At 43.6% G+C, this 21,775-nt stretch overlaps 1 protein-coding gene across 2 annotated transcripts in view; it reads left to right on the top strand.

Moving 5' to 3' along the window:
- The window catches only part of KPNB1 (karyopherin subunit beta 1), a 35,029-nt gene extending 13,254 nt beyond the window's left edge, over nucleotides 1-21,775 (top strand). For both annotated transcript variants that reach the window (XM_028836413.2, XM_077971342.1), the window contains 16 exons: nucleotides 1,393-1,482; nucleotides 2,777-2,887; nucleotides 3,683-3,784; nucleotides 6,618-6,842; nucleotides 8,049-8,240; nucleotides 9,002-9,132; nucleotides 11,610-11,757; nucleotides 12,409-12,480; nucleotides 13,549-13,693; nucleotides 15,306-15,388; nucleotides 15,897-16,004; nucleotides 16,961-17,104; nucleotides 17,223-17,328; nucleotides 18,944-19,058; nucleotides 19,432-19,593; nucleotides 21,482-21,775. In XM_028836413.2, the coding sequence (XP_028692246.1) occupies nucleotides 1,393-1,482; nucleotides 2,777-2,887; nucleotides 3,683-3,784; nucleotides 6,618-6,842; nucleotides 8,049-8,240; nucleotides 9,002-9,132; nucleotides 11,610-11,757; nucleotides 12,409-12,480; nucleotides 13,549-13,693; nucleotides 15,306-15,388; nucleotides 15,897-16,004; nucleotides 16,961-17,104; nucleotides 17,223-17,328; nucleotides 18,944-19,058; nucleotides 19,432-19,593; nucleotide 21,482 (1,935 nt within the window). In that variant the 3' untranslated portion in view covers nucleotides 21,483-21,775. The remainder of the gene's footprint in view (nucleotides 1-1,392; nucleotides 1,483-2,776; nucleotides 2,888-3,682; nucleotides 3,785-6,617; nucleotides 6,843-8,048; nucleotides 8,241-9,001; nucleotides 9,133-11,609; nucleotides 11,758-12,408; nucleotides 12,481-13,548; nucleotides 13,694-15,305; nucleotides 15,389-15,896; nucleotides 16,005-16,960; nucleotides 17,105-17,222; nucleotides 17,329-18,943; nucleotides 19,059-19,431; nucleotides 19,594-21,481) is intronic.

Below are 21,775 nucleotides of genomic sequence, written 5' to 3'. Positions count from 1 at the left end.
GGTGAAACCCCGTCTCTACTAAAAAATACAAAAAACTAGCCGGGCGAGGTGGCGGGCGCCTGTAGTCCCAGCTACTCGGGAGGCTGAGGGAGGAGAATGGCGTGAACCCGGGAGGCGGAGCTTGCAGTGAGCTGAGATCCGGCCACTGCACTCCAGCCTAGGTGACAGAGCAAGACCCCGTCTCAAAAAAAAAAAAAAAAAAAAAACAGCTTTGCTATTGCTATACCCGAAACCTGACCCTTCAAGAAGGTAGAAGTAACATCTTCAGTCTGAATAGTATTAGTGAATTTAGCCCTACCATGGGTTCCACACGCACCTTTAATACAAAAAAAAAAGAGGACTGAGGCCAGGCGCAGTGGCTTACGCCTGTAATCTCAACACTTCACAGGCGCATGTCTGTAATCTCAGCTACTCAGGAGGCTGAGGCAGGCGAATCGCTTGAACCTGGTAGGTGGAGGTTGCAGCGAGCTGAGATCCCATCACTGCACTCCAGCCTGGGAGAGTCCATCTCGAAAAAAAAAAGACTGGGTGACGGTATTGTGGCTCCTGCCTGTAATCCCAGCACTTTGGGAGGCTGAGGCCAGAGGATCGCTTGAGCCCAGGAGTTGGAGACCAGTCTGGGCAACATGGCGAAACTCCGTGTCGACAAAAATTAGCTGTGCGTGATGGGGTGAGCCTGTAGTCCAAGCTACGTGGGAGGCTGAAGTGGGAGGATTGCTTGAGCCTGGTGGTTGAGGCTGCAGTGAGCCATGATCATGGCTACTATACTTGCACCAGGGTGACAGAGCAAGAAGACTGTCTCAAAAAAAAAAGAGAGAAATGGCCGGGCGCAGTGGCTCACACCTTTAATCCTAGCACTTTAGGTGACTGAGGTGAGTGGATTGCCTGAGCTCCAGGAGTTCAAGATGAGTCTGGTCAACATAGTAAAACCCTGTCTCTACTAAAAATACAAAAAATTAGCCAGGCATGGTGGCGGGCACCTGTAGTCCCAGCTACTTGGGAGGCTGAGGCATGAGAATTGCTTGAATCTGGGAGGCAGAGTTTGCAGTGAGCCAAGATCACGCCACTGCACTCCAGCCTGGGCAACAAGAGTGAAACTGTCCCCTCCCCCAAAAAGAAAGAATATAGTATTAGTGAATTTAGCCCTACCGTGGGTTCCACATGCACCTTTAATGCAAAAAAAAAAAAAAAAATGGTGGAGGGGACTGAGGGAAAATAAATAGGAACGGATAATGAGGGAATTGAAGGGAGAGAACGAATTTTAGGGAAATGATAGCTTATCCCATATTTACCTCAATTAATCCTTAGGATTATTGGCCCATTTGAGTGACTCTAACTTTGTCAGATTGCATTGTTATTTTAGTAAACTGTCTGATCTGCTCTTCATAAAAGGTACGAGTGGCTGCTTTACAGAATCTGGTGAAGATAATGTCCTTATATTATCAGTACATGGAGACATATATGGGTCCTGCTCTTTTTGCAGTAAGTATTTCTATTTATATGATTTGAGCTTGTAGCTAATTACAGAGCCCATCATCCTTAGTTGCTATTTTGCCAATTCTGTAATATTTTACTTAATATTATGGAATCAAGGAAATTCCTTGAGACTGTTAGGTTTAAGCTTATCAGTGGTGTGCCAAGAAAACTGGTGCTACTTTGTGTGGGTAAAAGACCTTCATTTTGAGGCCAGGCCCGGTGACTAACGCCTGTAATCCCAGCACTTTGGGACACTGAGGCGGGCATATCACCTGAGGTCAGGAGTTCGAGACCAGCCTGGCCAACATGGTGAAACCCTGTCTCTACTGAAAATACAAAAATTAGCTGAACGTGGTGGCATGCGCCTGTAATCCCAGCTACTTGGGAGGCTGAGGCTGGAGAATCGCTTCAACCCAGGAGGCAGAGGTTGCAGTGAGCCAAGATTGTGCCATTGCACTCCAACTTGGGCCACAAAGTGAGACTGTCTCAAAAACAAAAAAGAAAAAACCTGCATTTTGAAAATCTGAGGCTGGGTTGGTGACTCACGCCTGTAATCCCAGTACTTTGGGAGGCTGAGACTGAGGGATCACTTGAGTCCAGGAGTTTGAGACCAGCCTGGGCAACATGGTGAAACCCTGCTTCTACAAAAAATATAAAAATAAGCCGGGTGAGGTGGCATGCACCTGTGGTCCCACCTACTCAGGAGGCTGGGGTGGGAGGTTTGCTTGAGTGTGGGAGGTGGAGGTTGCAGTGAGCTGAGACTGTGCTACTGTACTCCAGCCCGGGTGACAGAGTGAAACCCCATCTCCAAAAGAAAGAAAAATCTTCCTTTTTCTATCTTTTCTTTTTTTTTTTTTTTTTTTTTTTTTTTTGAGACGGAGTCTCACTCTGTCACCCAGGCTGGAGTGCGGTGGCCGGATCTCAGCTCACTGCAAGCTCCGCCTCCCGGGTTCACGCCATTCTCCTGCCTCAGCCTCCCGAGTAGCTGGGACTACAGGCGCCCGCCACCTCGCCCGGCTAGTTTTTTGTATTTTTTAGTAGAGACGGGGTTTCACCATGTTAGCCAGGATGGTCTCGATCTCCTGACCTCGTGATCCACCCGTCTCGGCCTCCCAAAGTGCTGGGATTACAGGCGTGAGCCACCGCGCCCGGCCCCTTTTTCTATCTTTTCTTTCAAGCCTAGCTTGCTTTTTATAAGTTACATTTCTGAAATTTGCATGCCTATGGTTAAAGCCGGGTTGGGGCAGGGACTCACTTGAATCCATACTTATTTGGGGCCTGGGGTGTTTTTCTTCTTAAGATCACAATTGAAGCAATGAAAAGTGACATTGATGAGGTGGCCCTACAAGGGATAGAATTCTGGTCCAATGTCTGTGATGAGGAAATGGATTTGGCCATTGAGGCTTCAGAGGTGAGCTGGGGAGAACTTATTATTCTGAATAGACTTTGGGACATATCTCATTTGTGGATGACATTCCCCTTCTAGGAGAACTTTATTCTGTCTGGGTTTAGAGGGTATCTCCATTGGCAGAGATTTTGACTTTTCTGCTAGCCAGAGCCCTTCATGAAGAAGGCAGATAATTTATGAGGGCTCTCAGTTTTTGCCAAGCAGTCAGGCATGATTGAGCATAAATAGTGGTATTATCACTGTGAACACAAGGGGGCAGCAGGCTGTTGCAGTTTACCAAGGTGATACCTGATGCTGAATTACTTCCTTTTGGAAGTCCTAATGCAAGCCTGGGATGTATAATTGATACTTTACTAACTCTGGTGAAAGAGTCAGATATGGGGGAGAAGGGGGAGTTCTGTATTTGGAATCTTTGAATTCAGAGTTTTGTTTCCAGCTTTGTCTTGTCTTATTTCAGGACAAAAATAAAAATTTTTTTTTTGGCATCTTTAGGCAAACTGGGTGTGTGTGTTGATCCAAGGAACACTTAAATATCAGGTTGACAATACGAATTGAACTTATGAAAAAAAGTTATACTCAATGTTGCCTTGGACCTGTAATATATGGCCTAAAAGGGCCTAAAAGATTCTCACTGAAGTAGACCAAAAAATGAGCACTTTCCAAGATCACATTGTATGTTACCATTTGTCCCTGTATGTTTCTGTTTCTGCTAAGAGATTCCTGGTCAGCTCTCATTGTATGCCTTTAGTATACAGAGCTTGGTTGCTTTTGTCTAGAATTTGCTTTGTTTCTCCTCAGGCAGCAGAACAAGGACGGCCCCCTGAGCACACCAGCAAGTTTTATGCCAAGGGAGCACTACAGTATCTGGTTCCAATCCTCACACAGACACTAACGAAACAGGTGAGTTACCTTCCAAATATAGGTAGGTAAGCTGTGAAACCTTACTAAGAGTAAACTGTTTGCTGTGGAACAGTTTCCATGGAAGGAACTTGGCAACCCATCAACTATTTGATGTTCTGTTGTTGATGGCTCAGGAACAGCTAAGCTGGATCTAGAAGATCCCCTAGGCTCTGACTTCTTTGTGAAGGAGAACTAGGTCTTAACATCTCAGATGCATCTTGCTCAGGAGTGAGCCACATGCTGCTCTGATTTCCTGAGTGCTCCATTGTCCAAACTCATAGAAGAGAGGTGCTCTATCAACGCTTCAGTGAAGCAAGGTTGGGAGCAAAGATATGCTGGTTTTAGGCCACTTGCCTATCTGTTCTAATGTCTAGGATACTTTTGTGAGTTCACAGGGTATATGCTTTTAAAATGCTAAAGAAGTTGGATATGAGTTATTCAGATCCTAATGAAGGACCCCAACCCAAGAAAGAAAGCCTTCTACTAATCCTTTAAGATGATTAACTTGAATTATTAAGATTCAGACTGAAAGTGAAGTGACAAGACTTCATAAAGATTGGGGTCTAATGAGTAAATATAGAAGTTCTTTTATGAGGACCGTGTCCTGGTTGCTTTTGTTCTCCCGACTTTATGCAACACAGTGTTTCTTGATACGGTGTTTGGGAAGGTTCTTTTGGTGCATGTGAAGTTATTACCAAAGAGCTGCTAGTACTCTGAGGAAACAATGCTGGTAACTGAGCACTGCATCATTTCTTTGTACACAGGAATGTAATTGTTTTTAGGGATGTGTATGATTCTCAATATAATAGTTTCAAAAGCTAAGTAGGGATGTGTTTGGATTAAAATGAACTGGATGTTCCCTTACATTTTAACCTCTCCTTTCAGGTTTTTTGTTTTTGTTTTTTTTTTCTTTTGTTTTGAGACGGAGTCATACTCTGTCGCCCAGGCTGGAGTGCAATGGCATGATCTCGGCTCACTGCACCCTCTGCCTCCCGGGTTCAAGCAGTGTTCCACCTCAGCCTCCCAAGTAGCTGGAAATACAGGTGCGCACCATCACAGCCAGCTAATTTTTGTATTTTCAGTAGAAGTGGGGTTTTGCCATGTTGGCCAGGCTGGTCTCGAACTCCTGACCTCAGGTGATCCGCCCGCCTCAGCCTCCCAAAGTGCTGGGATTACAGGCATGAGCCACTGCGCCTCGCCTATTGTTGCTATTTTTATCTTTTGACTTTGTGTCTTGTCTTTTGTGTGTGTGTGTGTGTGTGTGTGTGTATATATATATTTTATATTTATTTGTTTGTTTATTTCTTAGACGGAGTCTCACTCTGTCGCCAGGCTGGAGTGCAGTGGTGCGACCTCGGCTCACTGCAACCTCTGCTTCCTGGGTTCAAGCGATTCTCCTGCCTCAGCCTCCTGAGTAGCTGGGACTACAGGCATGCACCACTACGCCCAGCTAATTTTTGTATTTTTAGTAGAGATGGGGTTTCACCATGTTGACCAGGATGATCTCGATCTCTTGACCTTGTGATCCGCCCACCTTGGCCTCCCAAAGTGCTGGGATTACAGGTGTGAGCCACCACACCCGGCCTACTTTCTTATATTTTTACTGTGCTTTTCCTCTTTGAGAACAAATTATTCTTTGTGTGATTTTCTGAAACTGCGTAGGCAACCTGCCTTAAGTTACTATGTGGTGTGAATGGCCACAATTAGGAAGCTATACCTTGGATTTTAACTTAAGAGGAGATATTAGTGGAATCTTTTCTTTTTTGAACTTTTGTGTTTTTGTTTTTTGTCTTTTTTGGGGGGTGGGGGGTACAGAGTCTCACTCTGTCATCCAGGCTGGAGTGTGGTGGGGCAGTCTTGGCTCACTACAACCTTCATCTCCCAGGTTCATGTGATTATCTTGCCTCAGCCTCTCGAGTAGCTGGGATTAACAGGCATGTGCCACTATACCCAGCTAATCTTTGTATTTTTAGTAGAGGCCAGGTTTCACCATGTTGACCAGGCTGGTCTCGAAGTCCTGACCTCAAGTGATCTGCCTGCCTTGGCCTCCTAAAGTGCTGGGATTACAGGCATGAGCCACTGCGCCTTGCCTCTTTTTTGAACTTTTGATTGAATCATGTCTTCTTTCCAGTCATGAAACTCCCTCACTTTCCTGGTCTGTTATTCCATAAGTTAATTTTTGTTGATTTTGGACGTTATTTATTCTTTTTATTTATTTATTTTTTCTGAGACAGTCTCACTCTGTTACACAGGCTGGAGTACAGTGGTGTAATCTCGGCTCACTGCAACCTCCGCCTTCCAAGTTTAAGCAATTTTCCTGCCTTGGCTTCCTGAGTAGCTGGGACTACAGGAACGTGCCACCACACCTGGCTAAGTTTGGTATTTTTAGTAGAGACGGGGTTTCACCACCTTGACCAGGCTGGTCTCAAACTCCTGACCTCAGGTGATCCACCTGTCTTAGCTTCCCAAAGTACTGGGATTACAGGCGTGAGCCACCACGCCCGGCCAATTTTGTACTTTATATAACTGGAATCATACAGCATACACTCTAGTTCTGCATTTTGTTCTAAATGTTTGGGATTCATTCTTTTTGGATGTAGTTGAAATTTTTTCATTCTTGTTGTTTAGTACTAAATGGAATCTTCTTCCTTCTGAATCTTGTTTAACAAAGACTATGCTGTGAGGAATGTTTGTGGAAGAGATAAAATATAAAGGTCTTATATTTTATTTCCCTGAAGTTTAAGTTCTAAAGACATTCAAGTAGTCAGAGGACCTTTAGAGTTAAAATGATTCTTTGGACAAAATCTTAACTAGTGCCATATTCTTTCACCAGGACGAAAATGATGATGACGATGACTGGAACCCCTGCAAAGCAGCAGGGGTGTGCCTCATGCTTCTGGCCACCTGCTGTGAAGATGACATTGTCCCACATGTCCTCCCGTTCATTAAAGAACACATCAAGAACCCAGATTGGCGGTACCGGGATGCAGCAGTGATGGCTTTTGGTTGTATCTTGGAAGGACCAGAGCCCAGTCAGCTCAAACCACTAGTTATACAGGTGAAGCTGAGGGATTTTTGGAGTAGAAAGTAGAATATTTATTGTTTAAACTTAAAGCATATCTTTATTTTTCAAAACAAAACTGTAAATTGTCATCTACAAAGATTATTTATAGATACCTATTTACTTTTAATGAGAGTAAAATGTATTTCTTAGGTTTCTAATTAGTCAGCATGATCCAGAGACTTTCGAAAAAAGCCAAAAGAGAAGTCACCTTTAATTTCATTGCCCAGAAATAACCGCTCTTAACTCTGTATTTATCCTTGAAGCTTTTTCCTGTGTAAATGTGTGTGCAACAGGCGCTTTCTGTGCAGATTGTTTTATAACTTGTTTCTTCATTTAATACTATGTTGTAAACATTTCCCGATAATTTTTTTTTGCACCTAGCACTGATTCCCCATAATTTTAAATAATGGCATTATTATTCTATTCTTTGGACAAAATGGCCTTTATATAATGAAAATGTTCTTGTGGAAATGTTGTGCTTGTTTTTTTATTAAAAGTCGTGCCATTGCACTCCAGCCTGGGCAACAAGAGTGAAACTCCATCTCAAAAAAAAGAAAAGGAGTTTGTTATACTTGAGTTTAGTGCTTAAAGAATTCAGTCTTTCTGGATATAGCCAGATGCCATCGTAGCTGCATCCTGGGAATTCTGAGTATCTGAGTAATTTTTTTTTTTTTGAGGTGGGGAGACGGGGGGAGTGCTGAAGCTTAGTGGTACAATCTAGGCTCACTGCAACCTCCAGCTCCCCAGCTCAAGCAATTCTCGTGCCTTAGCCCCCTGAGTAGTTGGGACTATGTGCCACCATGCCCAGCTAATTTTTGTATTTTTAGTAGAGAGACTGGATTTCATCATGTTGACCAGGCTGGTCTTGAACTCCTGACCTCAAGTGATCTGCCTGCCTCAGCCTCCCAGAGTGCTGGGATTATAGGCATGAGCCATCATGCCCGGCCTCTATCTGAGTAATTTATTGCAGACTACTGAAAGCATTTATACCAAATTTTTAATATAAAACTCTAAACTGGAGTTTTGAAAGATATTTTCAAATATTTTGAAAGATGTTTCATACCATGTCCTGTAAAATTACAAAAGTATCGTGGTGACTTTTTTGAGTTAAGCCATCCATTAGTATTTCTTTTTCTGAAGTAGTAGTTAACATGAATTTTAATCTTTGTTTTGCTTTGCTAATAACTGTTATATTTTCAGGCTATGCCCACCTTAATAGAATTAATGAAAGACCCCAGTGTAGTTGTTCGAGATACAGCTGCATGGACTGTAGGCAGAATTTGTGAGCTGCTTCCTGAAGCTGCCATCAATGATGTCTACTTGGCTCCCCTGCTGCAGTGTCTGATTGAGGGCCTCAGTGCTGAACCCAGAGTGGCTTCAAATGTGTGCTGGGTAAGGGGTTTTCTTCCGGGTGAGAAAAGGAGCTTGCCTTTGCCATTGGCAAGAAAGTAGAAGGTGTGGGAGAGAAATGGATCTGCCTCACTGGAAGCCTTTTTCTGAATAACATTTTCTTCCTAATTTATTCAATTAAAATGTGGGGGAGATTCCAACTGCAAGAGCCAGTGGGAACAGTTGACTCACGGTTACTGGTTCCTGAACCACTTAGAACAGTCATGGTAACCCAGTGGGGAAACTATCTGGACTTGGGTTGCTTTCTTGAATTGCTTGGGGACAAGAAGTTTTGATTAAGGTAGAGAGTTGTTGGCTACAAGAAGTATCATTGCTGAGAAGAGGGCAAGAGGAAAGGAAGGTAGGCAGCCTAAATGCTGAGTCAGTATAGGCTAATGTATTTGGTTAAGGGGAGGAAGTTCAAATAAGGAATATAAGGAATGGGGCTAAAAGTCTGTGAAAGGAAACAGGAGAAATGAAATGGACAGGATATCTGTGATCAGAAACAAGAAATGGCAGGTGTTGGTGAAAGTACTCTGCTGCTTAGAGAGTTGTCAGATTATCAGACAGGATGAACAGAAAGTACAAATCAAATAAATAAATAGTTAATTTAAAAGACACCCGTAAAATGCCATCTTAGAGATTACCTTGGCAGAAAAAGTTGGAAGTTCACTGACACAGCCCAAAGTATCTTAATGAAAAATGAGATGGTCCTAAGGTGTGGGGTTCTTTCAGGATTAACACTGAACCTATCTGCATTTCAGGCTTTCTCCAGTCTGGCTGAAGCTGCTTATGAAGCTGCAGATGTTGCTGATGATCAGGAAGAACCAGCTACTTATTGCTTGTCTTCTTCATTTGAACTCATAGTTCAGAAGCTCCTGGAGACTACAGACAGGTAACTGATATTTCACAGAAATGAGTAACGTCTTTGCATCCAAGTTCTGTTGCCTTCTATGTGGAGGATATCTAGCTTAATCATAGAAGCATAGTGAGACAGGACAAGACTCTACCTTCTCTAGTGGAATTAAGAGTCCCGCCAGTGCTGGGCGCGGTGGCTCAAGCCTGTAATCCCAGCACTTTGGGAGGCCGAGGCCGGCAGATCACGAGGTCAGGAGATCAAGACCATCCTGGCTAACAAGGTAAAACCCTGTCTCTACTAAAAATACAAAAAATTAGCCAGGCGTGGTGGCGGGCGCCTATAGTCCCAGCTACTCAGGAGGCTGAGGCAGGAGAATGGCGTGAACCCGGGAGGCGGAGCTTGCAGTGAGCCAAGATTGCACCACTGCACTCCCATCCTGGGCAACAGCGAGACTCGGTCTCAAAAAAAAAAAAAAGAATCCCACTGGGCGTGGTGGCTCACGCCTATAATCCCAGTACTTTGGGAGGCTGAGGCAACTGGATCACCTGAGGTCAGGAGTTCGAAAGCAGTCTGGCCAACATGGTGAAACCCCGTCTCTACTAAAAATACAAAAAAATTAGCCGGGTGTGGTGGCGCATGCCTGTAGTCCCAGCTACTCAGGAGGCTGAGGCAGGAGAATTGCTTGAACTTGGGAGGCAGAGGTTGCAGTGAGCTGAGATTGCGCCACTGCACTCCAGCCTGGGCAACAAGAGTGAAACTCCATCTCAAAAAAAAAAAAAAAAAAAAGAATCCCATGATTGGTTGACTGGTTTGTTTAAAGATAGGGAAAGAGATGCAAATTCCACCTACCTTAAAATTGTTCAGTTTATAGCTTAAATCTGAATATAGTGTAATTTCTCTAGTTTCTTTGTAGACAGTTATTGATCTAGAGAGGTTCCTTCATTTTGCAGCATTGACAGTTAACAGGAGTGTTCGGTTACAAGAGAAATGATAGTATTCATTATGAATTTGATTGCCACACCAAATCAATACCATTTATTTTATTTTTATTTATTATTATTATTATTATTTGAGACGGAGTGTTGCTCTGTTGCCCAGGCTGGAGTGCAGTGGTGCAGTCTCGGCTCACTGCAACCTCCTCAAGCGATTCTTCTGCCTCAGTCTCCTGAGTAGCTGGGACTACAGGCACAAGCCACCATGCCCAGCTAATTTTAGTATTTTTAGTAGAGATGGGGTTTCATTGTGTTGGCCAGGATGGTCTCGATCTCCTGACCTCGTGATCCACCTGCCTTGGCCCCCCAAAGTGCCGGGATTACAGGCATGAGCTACCGTGCCCGGCCAACTACCATATTTTTATGTGGGATGAAGAACTTGGGGTAAATGCAGTTGACTTAGAAAAAAGCTTTTGAAATGTTGTTTAAAGGTGTTTTAAGTTGGAGACAACCTTTAACAGTTCATGTTTTGTGTGAGCTATACCTAAAGTCATGAGCAAAGTAAACCTGAGCTGAGCACAAAAATCTCCCCTTTTTTTGAGACAGAGTTTCGCTCTTGTCACCCAGGCTGAAGTGCAATTGTGCAGTCTTGGCTCACTGCAGCCTCCCGGGTTCAAGTGTTTCTCGTGCTTCGGCCTCCGGAGTAGCTGGGACTAAAGGTGCCCACCAACATGCCTGGCTAATTTTTGTATTTATAGTAGAGATGGGGTTTTGCATGTTGGCCAGGCTAGTCACAAATTCCTGACACCTCAGGTGGTCTGCCCACCTTGGCCTCCCAAAGTGCTGGGATTAGAGGCCTGAGCCACTGTGCCCATCATCTCCATGCCTCTTTGAGATTGTAAATGAAGACATCTTTTTTAAAGGAATGAAGAAAATTGGGGTATTTTCTTTTTTTTGTTTGTTTGTTTTTGTTTTTGTTTTTGAGACAGAGTTTCGCTCTTGTTGCCCTGGAGTGCAGTCTCGGCTCACTGCAACCTCCACCTCCCAGGTTCAAGGAATTCTTGTGCCTCAGCTTCCTGAGTAGCTGGGATTACAGGCATGCGCCCCTACGCCTGGCTAATTTTTATATTTTCAGTAGAGATGGGGTTTTACCATGTTGACCAGGCTGGTTTCAAACTGACCTCAAGTGATCCGCCCGCCTCAGCCTCCTAAATTGCTGGGATTACAGGCATGAGCCACCATATCTAGGCGAGAAAATTGGGGTATTTTCTTCATAGCTCTTCAGACAACCTTTTAAATTGTTCACATGATTCTTTACCATTTCAAACCATTTTTTCCTCTATAATTTTAGCCCATTTCCTAAAAGGGCCATTCTAAATTTTAACTGTCTGGAGACCATAATGAACATAGCCATTGGCTCAAAGGACTTGAAGATTTGGTTCTTGGATATTGTGTTTCCAGACTCAAACCAGGTCCGCAGTCATACCAGTTCCTGAGTTCTTATTTTTGGCAAGACATTGTCTATGTCCTTCCCTGTCCTTTTCAGTTGAGACTTTAAGATTTTTGCTGTGTTCTTTACAGACCTGATGGGCACCAGAACAACCTGCGGAGTTCTGCATATGAATCTCTGATGGAAATTGTAAAAAACAGTGCCAAGGATTGTTATCCTGCTGTCCAGAAAACGACTTTGGTCATCATGGAACGACTACAACAGGTGCTTCAGATGGAGGTGAGATCTAAGAGCACCCCTGACTATGGGTGGGAATGGGGCAGTACTTTTGACGCCTAGGTCTATTTTCCGGACTGTTCTGTCTTTTTAGTGTTTAAGTATATATTTTCTTTTTTTTCTTTTTTTTTTTTTTTTTGAGACGGAGTCTCGCTTTGTAGCCCAGGCTGGAGTGCAGTGGCCGGATCTCAGCTCACTGCAAGCTCCGCCTCCCGGGTTAACGCCATTCTCCGGCCTCAGCCTCCCGAATAGCTGGGACTACAGGCGCCTGCCACCTCGCCCAGCTAGTTTTTTGTATTTCTTAGTAGAGACGGGGTTTCACCGTGTTATCCAGGATGGTCTCGATCTCCTGACCTCGTGATCCACCCGTCTCGGCCTCCCAAAGTGCTGGGATTACAGGCTTGAGCCACCGCGCCCGGCCTAAGTATATATTTTCTCAGAAAGATATAAAGCTTATACAAAAAAACATTGCACTTTAACATTAGCATTGCTTGTCACGGTTTACTCATATATGTGTTCCACTATATGTATTATGGGTTTTGTTGTTGTTGTTGTTGTTTACTTGCCTATGTTAGTATTAGGGAAGATTATTAAGTGGTCCCAGCAAAAGTGGAAGGTTTTTATGTAAAGTATGTTTTCTTATTTTCTTTGTAGTCACATATCCAGAGCACATCGGATAGAATCCAGTTCAATGACCTTCAGTCTTTACTCTGTGCAACTCTTCAGGTATGATGGTGCCTTATCACTTCTTAACTCCAGAGAAGATAATTAATATCTCAGTATGACAAGTTCGTGTACACACAGAACTCAAAAATGGTATAGATGATGCAGATCAGAAGCTGTTCTCAGAAGGCTTTGATCTGTGATTGATTGGGAGAGGAATTTCCCACCTGCCTTTCCTGTCTGTCTAGAAAGATTCAAATCCTACTTACTTACAGATGGTCTAGATGTAATCTTGATAAAATCAAACCAACTTAACTTCTCCTAATTCAATATACACTCATCAAACCTCCCGTCCTCACTCTTGTTTGTTTCAACTAACATCACTGTGTAGAGAAGGAAACTACTTGATGTGTGATGGTTCCTCTCAGCTGTATAGTTCATTTGTGTTGGCAGCTTGAATGGTTTTGGTATTTCGATTTTGAAAACCAAAAAACTCTTGGTTTTTTGTTAGGTTATTCAAGCCTTGCTCAGTCAGATTTGGTTCCTAGCTGTAGTTCACTTGGCTAAAAATAAAGCCTTGAATTTGTACCTTCATCTTTTGAAACATTTGCTGTTTGACCTAATGTCAGTGATATTAGTTGAAACAAACAAGAGCGAGGAAGGAATGTTTGATGGAAGAAGTCAGGTTGGTTTGATTGTATCAAGATTATTTCTAGATCATCTGTAAATGGGTAGGATATAGGAAGGGTTGCTTTTTGTTTGTTTTATGAGTAAGAGTAAGGTGATAGGGCCTTCTCTAAAGCTGAAGTAATTTAACTATCATTCTAGTAAGACTGGACTATGGAGGCTACCAGCAGGGATTTGTCAGACAGTAAGACAAACGCAATTCAGAGGAAATGACCTTCTGCACAATGGAGGATCAGCTCACGTTTGTTCTGAAATGAGAAACAGGAGAAATGTTAAAATGCATTGCTGATGACTGGTACTGTCAATGTTTTTGAGTATAAAAAGTACATTTGGCATTCCCAAAATTTAAAAATATCAAGGGACTTAATTGATTTTAAAAAGAAAAGGTATAGTGTTCTGAATGGAAGATTTGGAATCAACTGATCTTGAACTCTTATTTCACAGAATGTTCTTCGGAAAGTGCAACATCAAGATGCTTTGCAGATCTCTGATGTGGTTATGGCCTCCCTGTTAAGGATGTTCCAAAGCACAGCTGGATCTGGGGGAGTACAAGAGGATGCCCTGATGGCAGTTAGCACACTGGTGGAAGGTCAGTGAGAAATACTGTCTGGTCAGGGAATGTCTTTGGAATGTAGGCATTTCAGTGGCCGTAAATAATTGTCACCCAGGCTGGAGAGCAGTGGCACAATCTTGGCACACTGCAGCCTTGAAATCCTGGGCTTAAGTGATCCTTCCACCTCAGTGCTCCCCGAGTAGCTGGGACTACAGGTGCACACCACCATGCCCGGCTAATTTTTATATTTTTGGTAGAGGCGGGGTTTCGCCATGTTGCCCAGACTGGTCTTCAACTCCTAAGTGATCCTCCTGCCTCAGCCTCCCAAAGTGGTAGGATTATAGATGTGAGCCACTGGGCCCAGCTTAATTTTGTGTGTGTGTGAAGATAGGGTCTCACTATATTGCTCAGGCTGGCCTCAAACTTGTGGGCCCAGGCAATCCTCCTTGCCAGGACATTAAAGAATTTTTGACTACAGAAAGCATAGTCCTTTTACTGGGGCATAAGTCACTTCAAAGTTAGATTGAACTTAAGTGCACACCACTTAAATTTGTATAACTGCCTTGTCAGTCAATTTAAATGGAGAGCCAGTTTGCAGCTAAGATTGGTAGAGGTGGTTTCTTTTTTTCTTTTTTTTTTTTTTGAGACTCGTTCTGTTGCCCAGGCTGGATTGCAGTGGCACAATCTTGGCTCACCACAGCCTCCACCTCCCAGGTTCAAGCAATTCTTCTGTCTCAGCCTTCTGAGTAGCTGGGATTATAGGCGTTAGCCACTGTGCCCTGCCAAAAGTTTCTATTTTCTTTCCTGGTACTTGCCATCACCTGATTTGGTTCGTAATGCTTTTGGACTAAGGTTGACACATGGTGCCTGGTATGGGATGAAATGAAACATTGAGCAAGTTCTAGGAATTGATTTTCTGATTTTTACATGTCTGCAAAATTGGTTTGGGGAAGCCATATCTGACTTAAGACTCTTTGAAGGGCCATTACAAAGCACTTTAGGAATCTGGAATGCCTCTTCATGTGTGGCCTGTAAGTACATTACTAAGGCCATTTACCTGAGGACCACTCTCCTGAGGACCAGACCTGTTTTTGGCATAAACAGCCTATGTCCAACTGGTCTGTCAACATGTGACCACTCCTCTGAAAGGGCAAAGAAGTTAATTTTGGCTCCTGGAGTGGCTGATTTGGATCTGAAGCCCAGTGCTGCTTTTCCTGACTGTGGCTTGTTTAGCCCTTGATGGGACTGCCTAAGGACCCTGTTTTGCAGCTGGCCTGCAGAAAGGACATGCTGTTATCAGATGAGGGGGCGGACAAGAGTCAGTACTGCTGGTTCAGACCATTTAAAATTAACCCCAACATTCCTTGAGGGCCATACCACTTTGTTGTATTAGCCAGAGTAAAGCCCTATTCTGTGGAGAGTGGGCATTGTCTCTGTGGTGTAAGAATTAGGGCCCTTCCAGCAGTAATAAATTTGGCTTATGCAAGCCTTTAATGTCTTCATGATGGAATCGGTAACTAACATACATTCCACCCAACCTGTTGAGTGGAGTGAGTCCATTTTGGGAGAGGTAGGTTATAGGTTATTTTTACCTGCCTCTGTGTTAACCCGTGGTGCTGTCATTGGCTAATAGTTTATTTCATTACAGTGTTGGGTGGTGAATTCCTCAAGTACATGGAGGCCTTTAAACCATTCCTGGGCATTGGATTAAAAAATTATGCTGAGTACCAGGTAGGATATGCTTTTCAAAATAGTATATTCCCATTTATACCTGATAGTCACTGTAGTGCAGACAAAACCAGGTTCTTATAGCTTAAGTAGTTTTCCTTATACATTTTCCTAAAAGGCAAGCTGCTTTATTCATTGCCTGAATATTTGAACTGGAAGTAGTCCATGAAAAACAGGATATTAGATGCACCAGATAAAGGTGGATAAGATGACTGTTTATTTGCCTAGACAGTACTAATGCGGGAGCAGCTGTAAAGTTGAGCTATCAGCACCCTGGAGAGCAAGGCTTTTTTTTTTGTTTTTTTAAACCTTTATCAGTGATCTCTCTCAGATAGTCTTTGTTCCCTTCCTGCCGTGTTGGTTGCTGAAAAATTAATCTCGGCAGAGGGAAGATGTTTTCTCCTTTGACTCTAGGTTCAAGTGATAAAAGCCTAGCAGCTAGTTAAAAATAATGTCTTGCCCCAGCAGGCAGCCTTTTCTGTTAGAAGATTATTTCCTTGATTCTTGGCAGGTTTGTTTGGCAGCTGTGGGCTTAGTGGGAGACTTATGCCGTGCCCTGCAATCCAACATCATACCTTTCTGTGATGAGGTGATGCAGCTGCTTCTGGAAAATTTGGGGGTGAGTATCTACACACAATCTAATTAACCAGTCTTCTTTGAAGAAATCAATAGTTGGAAAGATAGTTAAATATCGACAGGCCAGGCACAGTGGCCTGTAATCCCAGCACTATGGGAGGCCGAGGTAGGTGGGGTCACCTGAGGTCAGGAGTTCGAGACCAGCCTGGACAACATGGTGAAACCCCGTCTCTATTATAAATACAAAAAAAATTAGCCGGGCGTGGTGGCAGGGGTTTGTAATCCCAGCTTCCCGGGAGGCTGAGGCAGGAGAATCGCTTGTACCTGGGAGGTGGAGGTTGCAGTGAGTCAAGATCGCGCCATTGCACTCCAGCCTGGGCAAGAAGAGCCAAACTCCATCTCAAAAAAAAAAAAAAAAAATCAGTGACAGGGAGCTGTGAGTTTCTAGAACATTGGCTTTGGGCTTATAAACAGGGGAGTTGTTCATTTCACGGATGATTCTAAAGAAAGTGTAAAGTTAATTAAAGGAATGTGTGCTCTATTAGAGGTTTTTAAAACAAAACAGTAAAATGCAAAGGAAAAGTAAATACAGTTGTTCTTTGACTTATGATGGAGTTAGGTCCCAATAAACACATTGTAAAGTAGAAAAACCATCATGAGCAGGGGACCATTTGTATATCATACCTCTCTCCAGAGGTAGCCATTGTTAATTATTATACGTGTCTTTAAGTTCTATATCCAACTTTGCTACTTTGCTTCTGTGTTCTCGGACAAGTCACTTGACTCTTAAGTCAGTTGCCTCATGTGTAAAGTGGGAATGCCAATACCTGGCTAGCTTCTTAGAGTTGATGTGAGGTGCAATTGGGAAAGGTTTTGTAAGCTATAAAGGACCATCCAAACATTTAAAATCAGTAGTTGCTTGTTAGAAATGAAATTTTTGTGGATCTTTGGACCAAACAAGTTTTGACTTAATTGATTTTTCCTTTTGTTCCTTGTCAGAATGAGAACGTCCACAGGTCTGTGAAGCCGCAGATTCTGTCAGTGTTTGGTGATATTGCCCTTGCTATTGGTGGAGAGTTTAAGAAATACTTAGAGGTTGTATTGAATACTCTTCAGCAGGCCTCCCAAGCCCAGGTGGACAAGGTAAGCTTAAAGCTATCTTGGCTGTTCTTTAAGTCTATCTCTAATTGGAGGGACTGTTGACAAACATGCAGCTAAAGGTGTTCAGTATGATGTAGGTTCTGTTCTTTGTGTCTTACAGTCAGACTATGACATGGTGGATTATCTGAATGAGCTAAGGGAAAGCTGCTTGGAAGCCTATACCGGAATCGTCCAGGGATTGAAGGGGGATCAGGAGAACGTACACCGTTGAGTATACAATCCAGTTGCCTTCGTCCACTGGCCAGTGTGCACTTAGCCAAATGGACTATGTCTGTCATTCTGTAGCTTGCTTGTGAATTAGTGCCTGTTGCTTAAAGGCAGGAAGAAGGGAGAGCAGTGCCCTAATGAAGAGAGTGGCTTAGGGAAGACTGTACAGTATTGTTTTTGCTGTGCTTCTGCTTTTTTTTTTCTTTTTTGTTTTGAGATGGAGTCTCATTCTGTTGCCCAGGCTGGAGTACAGTGGTGCAATCTCAGCTCACTGCAGCCTCCACCTCCCAGGTTCAAGCAATTCTCCTGCCTCAACCTCCTGAGTAGCTAGAACTATAGGCATCTGCTACTATGCCCGGCTAATTTTTACATTTTTAGTAGAGGCAGGCTTTCACCTTGTTGGTCAGGCTGGTCTTGAACTCCTGACCTCAAGTGATCTGTCTGCCTCGGTCTCCCAAAGGGCTGGGATTACAGGCCTGAGCCACTGTGCCTAGCCTTTTTAATTTTTTTTATTTATTCTTTTTATTTTTTTGGAGACGGTCTTACTCTATCACCCAAGCTGGAGTGCAGTGGCGTGATCATAGCTCACTGCAATCTTCACCTCCCGAGTTCAAGCGATTCTTATGCCTCAGCCTCCTGAGTAGGTGGGACTATAGGCACGCACCACCATGCCCAGCTAATTTTTTTTTTCTTTTGTATTTTAGTACAGATGGGATTTCACCATGTTGTGCAGGTTGCTCTCGAACCCCTGAACTCAGGTAGTCTCCTACCTTGGGCTCCCAAAGTGATGGGATTACAGGCGTGAGCCACTGCACCCAGCCCTCTGCTTCTTTTTCTCATATTTCTTGAGTTTTGCAAGGGATGGGATTCTGCAAAAGTGTTGGGGGGAAGAAACCCAACATAAGTGCTTTCTGTATCAACCATGAGTGGCAGGTCCCCTACCCGCTTCCCATCCTCACAAGCTAAATTGGAGGATTGGGGAGTCAGAATTCCTGTCACTTGTTCTTGTTGCTGATTGGGGAAATTTTTTTACTTCGCCCCTCTGGTATCAATAGCTAAGGAAAAAGTTACATTTGTTTCTTCTATATTTGCCTATAGGAAGAGGAATATTTGTCTCTTCTGTCGACTTGAGGAATGACACATTAGTCAAAGGAAGAATAATTTGATATAACTATATGCATTTAGTTATCCAGCTTGGACCTTGTATGATAGGGGTATAATAGTTGGAAATTTTGAAAAAGGATGTAGTCCTGCCATATGAGGGACAGGTGCATCAGACCGTCTCTTTTTTTTTTTTTTTTCTTTTTTTGAGATGGAGTCTCGCTCTGTCGCCCAGGCTGGCATGTAGTGGCGCAGTCTCGGCTCACTGCAAGCTTCGCCTTCCGGGTTCACGCCATTCTCCTGCCTCAGCCTCCCGAGTAGCTGGGACTACAGGCATCCGCCACCACACCCAGCTAATTTTTTTGTATTTTTAGTGGAGTCATGGTTTCACCATGTTAGCCAGGATAGTCTCGATCTCCTGACCTCGTGATCCACACGCCTCAGCCTCCCAGAGTGCTGGGATTACAGGTGTGAGCCACCGCGCCTGACCAATACCTTCTCTTTCTTTTATAGCGGATGTGATGCTGGTACAACCCAGAGTAGAATTTATTCTGTCTTTCATTGACCACATTGCTGGAGATGAGGATCATACAGATGGAGTAGTAGCTTGTGCTGCCGGACTAATAGGGTAAGTTATACCCTGCTTCTAAGAGCTGAATAGAACTTCTCATGGAAAATGAGAAACATGGAGTAAGGAGTTTTGAGAGTATCGCAGATGGCAACAATTCACTTCTTTGGCATAGAGATTTCTTTGTAGAACCCTTCATGTCCTGTTTTGAGTGTTCACATGATAGTTTATTCCAGACCCTCAAGGTCTCTGTATTACACCCCAATAAACTCTGATGTTGGTCAACAAATTGCCTCTGTTTAGTGAACTCTACTGAGGGTTTTATTTATCTTTGAATTATGCTAAGAAACCCATAGCACTGGTTTGGAAGGCTCAAAACATGATATTGGTATGGGGCCAGGAGCTCATTCTCAGCTGTGTTTGTTTTGCACAGGGACTTATGTACAGCATTTGGGAAGGATGTACTGAAATTAGTAGAAGCTAGGCCAATGATCCATGAATTGTTAACTGAAGGGCGGAGATCGAAGACTAACAAAGCAAAAACCCTTGCTACATGGGCAACAAAAGAACTGAGGAAACTGAAGAACCAAGCTTGGTAAGATCTTGCCTCCACTGTCCTCTTCTACTTCTTGGAGGAGGGAGGTATATTTTCTTCAGGCCATTCTGGCAAGCACTGCCTTCTGGCATTTTTTTGTTTGTACTGTTTCCCGTGTAGGTGCTTCTGAGTCAGGCAACCTCAGTTTTTCCTTGAGCCAAATGTTTGACTCCTCATAGTGATGGAGAGCAGAACTTTTATAACTGGAATTCACTGAAATTACCAGAGTATTTTGGGTCCTAATAAAATCATCAGTAATGTCATTTCCCCCTAATTCTCTTCTGTTTTCTATTCCTTTCCATTCTTTTCTTTCTTTACAGCAGTGCTTTTAGACGTTTTCTAGCTCTAGAGAAGATTTCCAAAGTCAAAGTTGTCTGGCTCCTACTTTGTTTTTGTGTGTGTGTGTTTTTTCTTTTTGAGACAGAGTCTCACTGTTGTCCAGGCTGGAGTGCAGTGGCACAATCTTGGTTCACTGTATCCACCGCCTCCTGGGTTTGAGCAATTCTCCTGTCTCAGCCTCCTGAATAGTTGGGATTACAGTCACATGCCACCACTCCTGACTAATTTTCTTTTTTCTTTTTCTTTTTCTTTTTTTTTTTTTTTTTTTTTTTTGAGACAGTCTCACTCTATCGCCCAGGCTGGAGTGCAGGGGCGTGGTCTCAGCTCACTACAACCTCTGCCCTCCTGGGTTCGAGTGATTCTCTTCCCTCAGTCTCCCAAGTAGATGGGACTACAAGTGCAAGCCACCACACCCAGCTAATTTTTTTTTTTTTTTTTTTTTTTTTTTCTGAGACAGAGTCTCGCTCTGTTGCCCAGGCTGGAGTACAGTGACGCGATCTCAGCTTATTGCAATCTCTGCCTCCTGGGTTCAAGCAGTTCTCTGCCTTAGCCTCCTGAGTAGCTGGGATTACAGGTGCCCCACCACCACCACGCCCGGCTAAGTTTTTTGTATTTTTAGTAGAAATGGGATTTCACCATCTTGGCCAGGATGTTCTTGACCTTCTGACCTCGTGATCCACCTGCCTTGGCCTCTCAAAGTGCTGGGATTACAGGCGTGAGCCACCAAGCCTGGCCCAGTTTTTGTATTTTTAGTAAATGTGGGGTTTCATCACGTTGGCCAGGCTGGTCTTGAACTCCTGACTTTAGGTGATCCACCCCTCAGCCTCCCAAATTGCTGGAGTTATAGGCTTTTTTTTTTTTGTATTTTTAGTAGAGACAGGTTTTTTCACCATGTTGGCCAGGCTCGTCCTGACCTCAGGTGATCCACCTTTCTCGGCCTCCCAGGTGTGCACCACCACTCCAGGCCTTGGCTCCTACTTTGAAATGCAATTTTGTTTGGAGACAGAGTCTCTTCTGTGACCCAGGCTGGAGTGCAGTGGTACAATCATACCTCATAGAAGCCTCCAGCTCCTGGGCTTAATTGGACCTCCTGTCTCAGCCTCCCAAGTGGTTGGGACTGCAGGCAAGAGCCTCCATGACTGGCTAGTTTTTTTTTTAATTTTTAGAGACAAGGTCTCCAGTTGCCCAGGCTGGTTTTGAACTCCTGGCCTCAAGCAGTTCTGCCTCCTTGGCCTCCCAAAGTGCTGAGATTATAGGCTTGAGCCACTGCACCCAGACTGAAATATAGTTTTAATTTCTTTACCTCTTAATTAGTTATCTTACCCCACAGATCTCAGTAAAATTGGCTCTTTGAGTTTCCCTCCAATCCTCTGATGTAGGTGTTAATAAGAGCAGGTGGATGGCACATAGGACAAGAAGAGTGTCATTCCTTGAAAAGTTGACAAATTCCATTCAGGCCTAGGAGCATGTAATTGTAGGAGTCAGCATTATTGGCCCTGTTGGGTATATGCGATCTCAAAGATTGACCTTTTTTTCCATCTGTTTTCAGATCTGTTACCATTGGGATGATAACCTGAGGACCCCCACTGGAAATCTCCAATCTTTTGAAAAACCTGGAAGTGAGGAGTGTGCACGGATGCTGAATGTTTGGGAATGAGAGGATGAGTGAGTGAGGCTTGAAAACACACCACATTGAAAATCCTGCCACAGCAGCAGCCGCAGCCGCCAACAGCAGCGCTGTTAGTGAGCTAAGTAAGCACTGACTTCGTAGAAAACCGTAACATCGGCCATCTTGGAAAAGAGAAAAACAATGGAGTTACTTATTAAAAAAGAAAGAAAGAAA

The sequence above is a fragment of the Macaca mulatta genome, chromosome 16 (genome assembly GCF_049350105.2).
Source record: "Macaca mulatta isolate MMU2019108-1 chromosome 16, T2T-MMU8v2.0, whole genome shotgun sequence".
Lineage (NCBI taxonomy): Eukaryota > Metazoa > Chordata > Mammalia > Primates > Cercopithecidae > Macaca > Macaca mulatta.
Note: the sequence above shows the minus strand (reverse complement) of the source record. Positions and strands in the feature narration are given on the sequence as shown.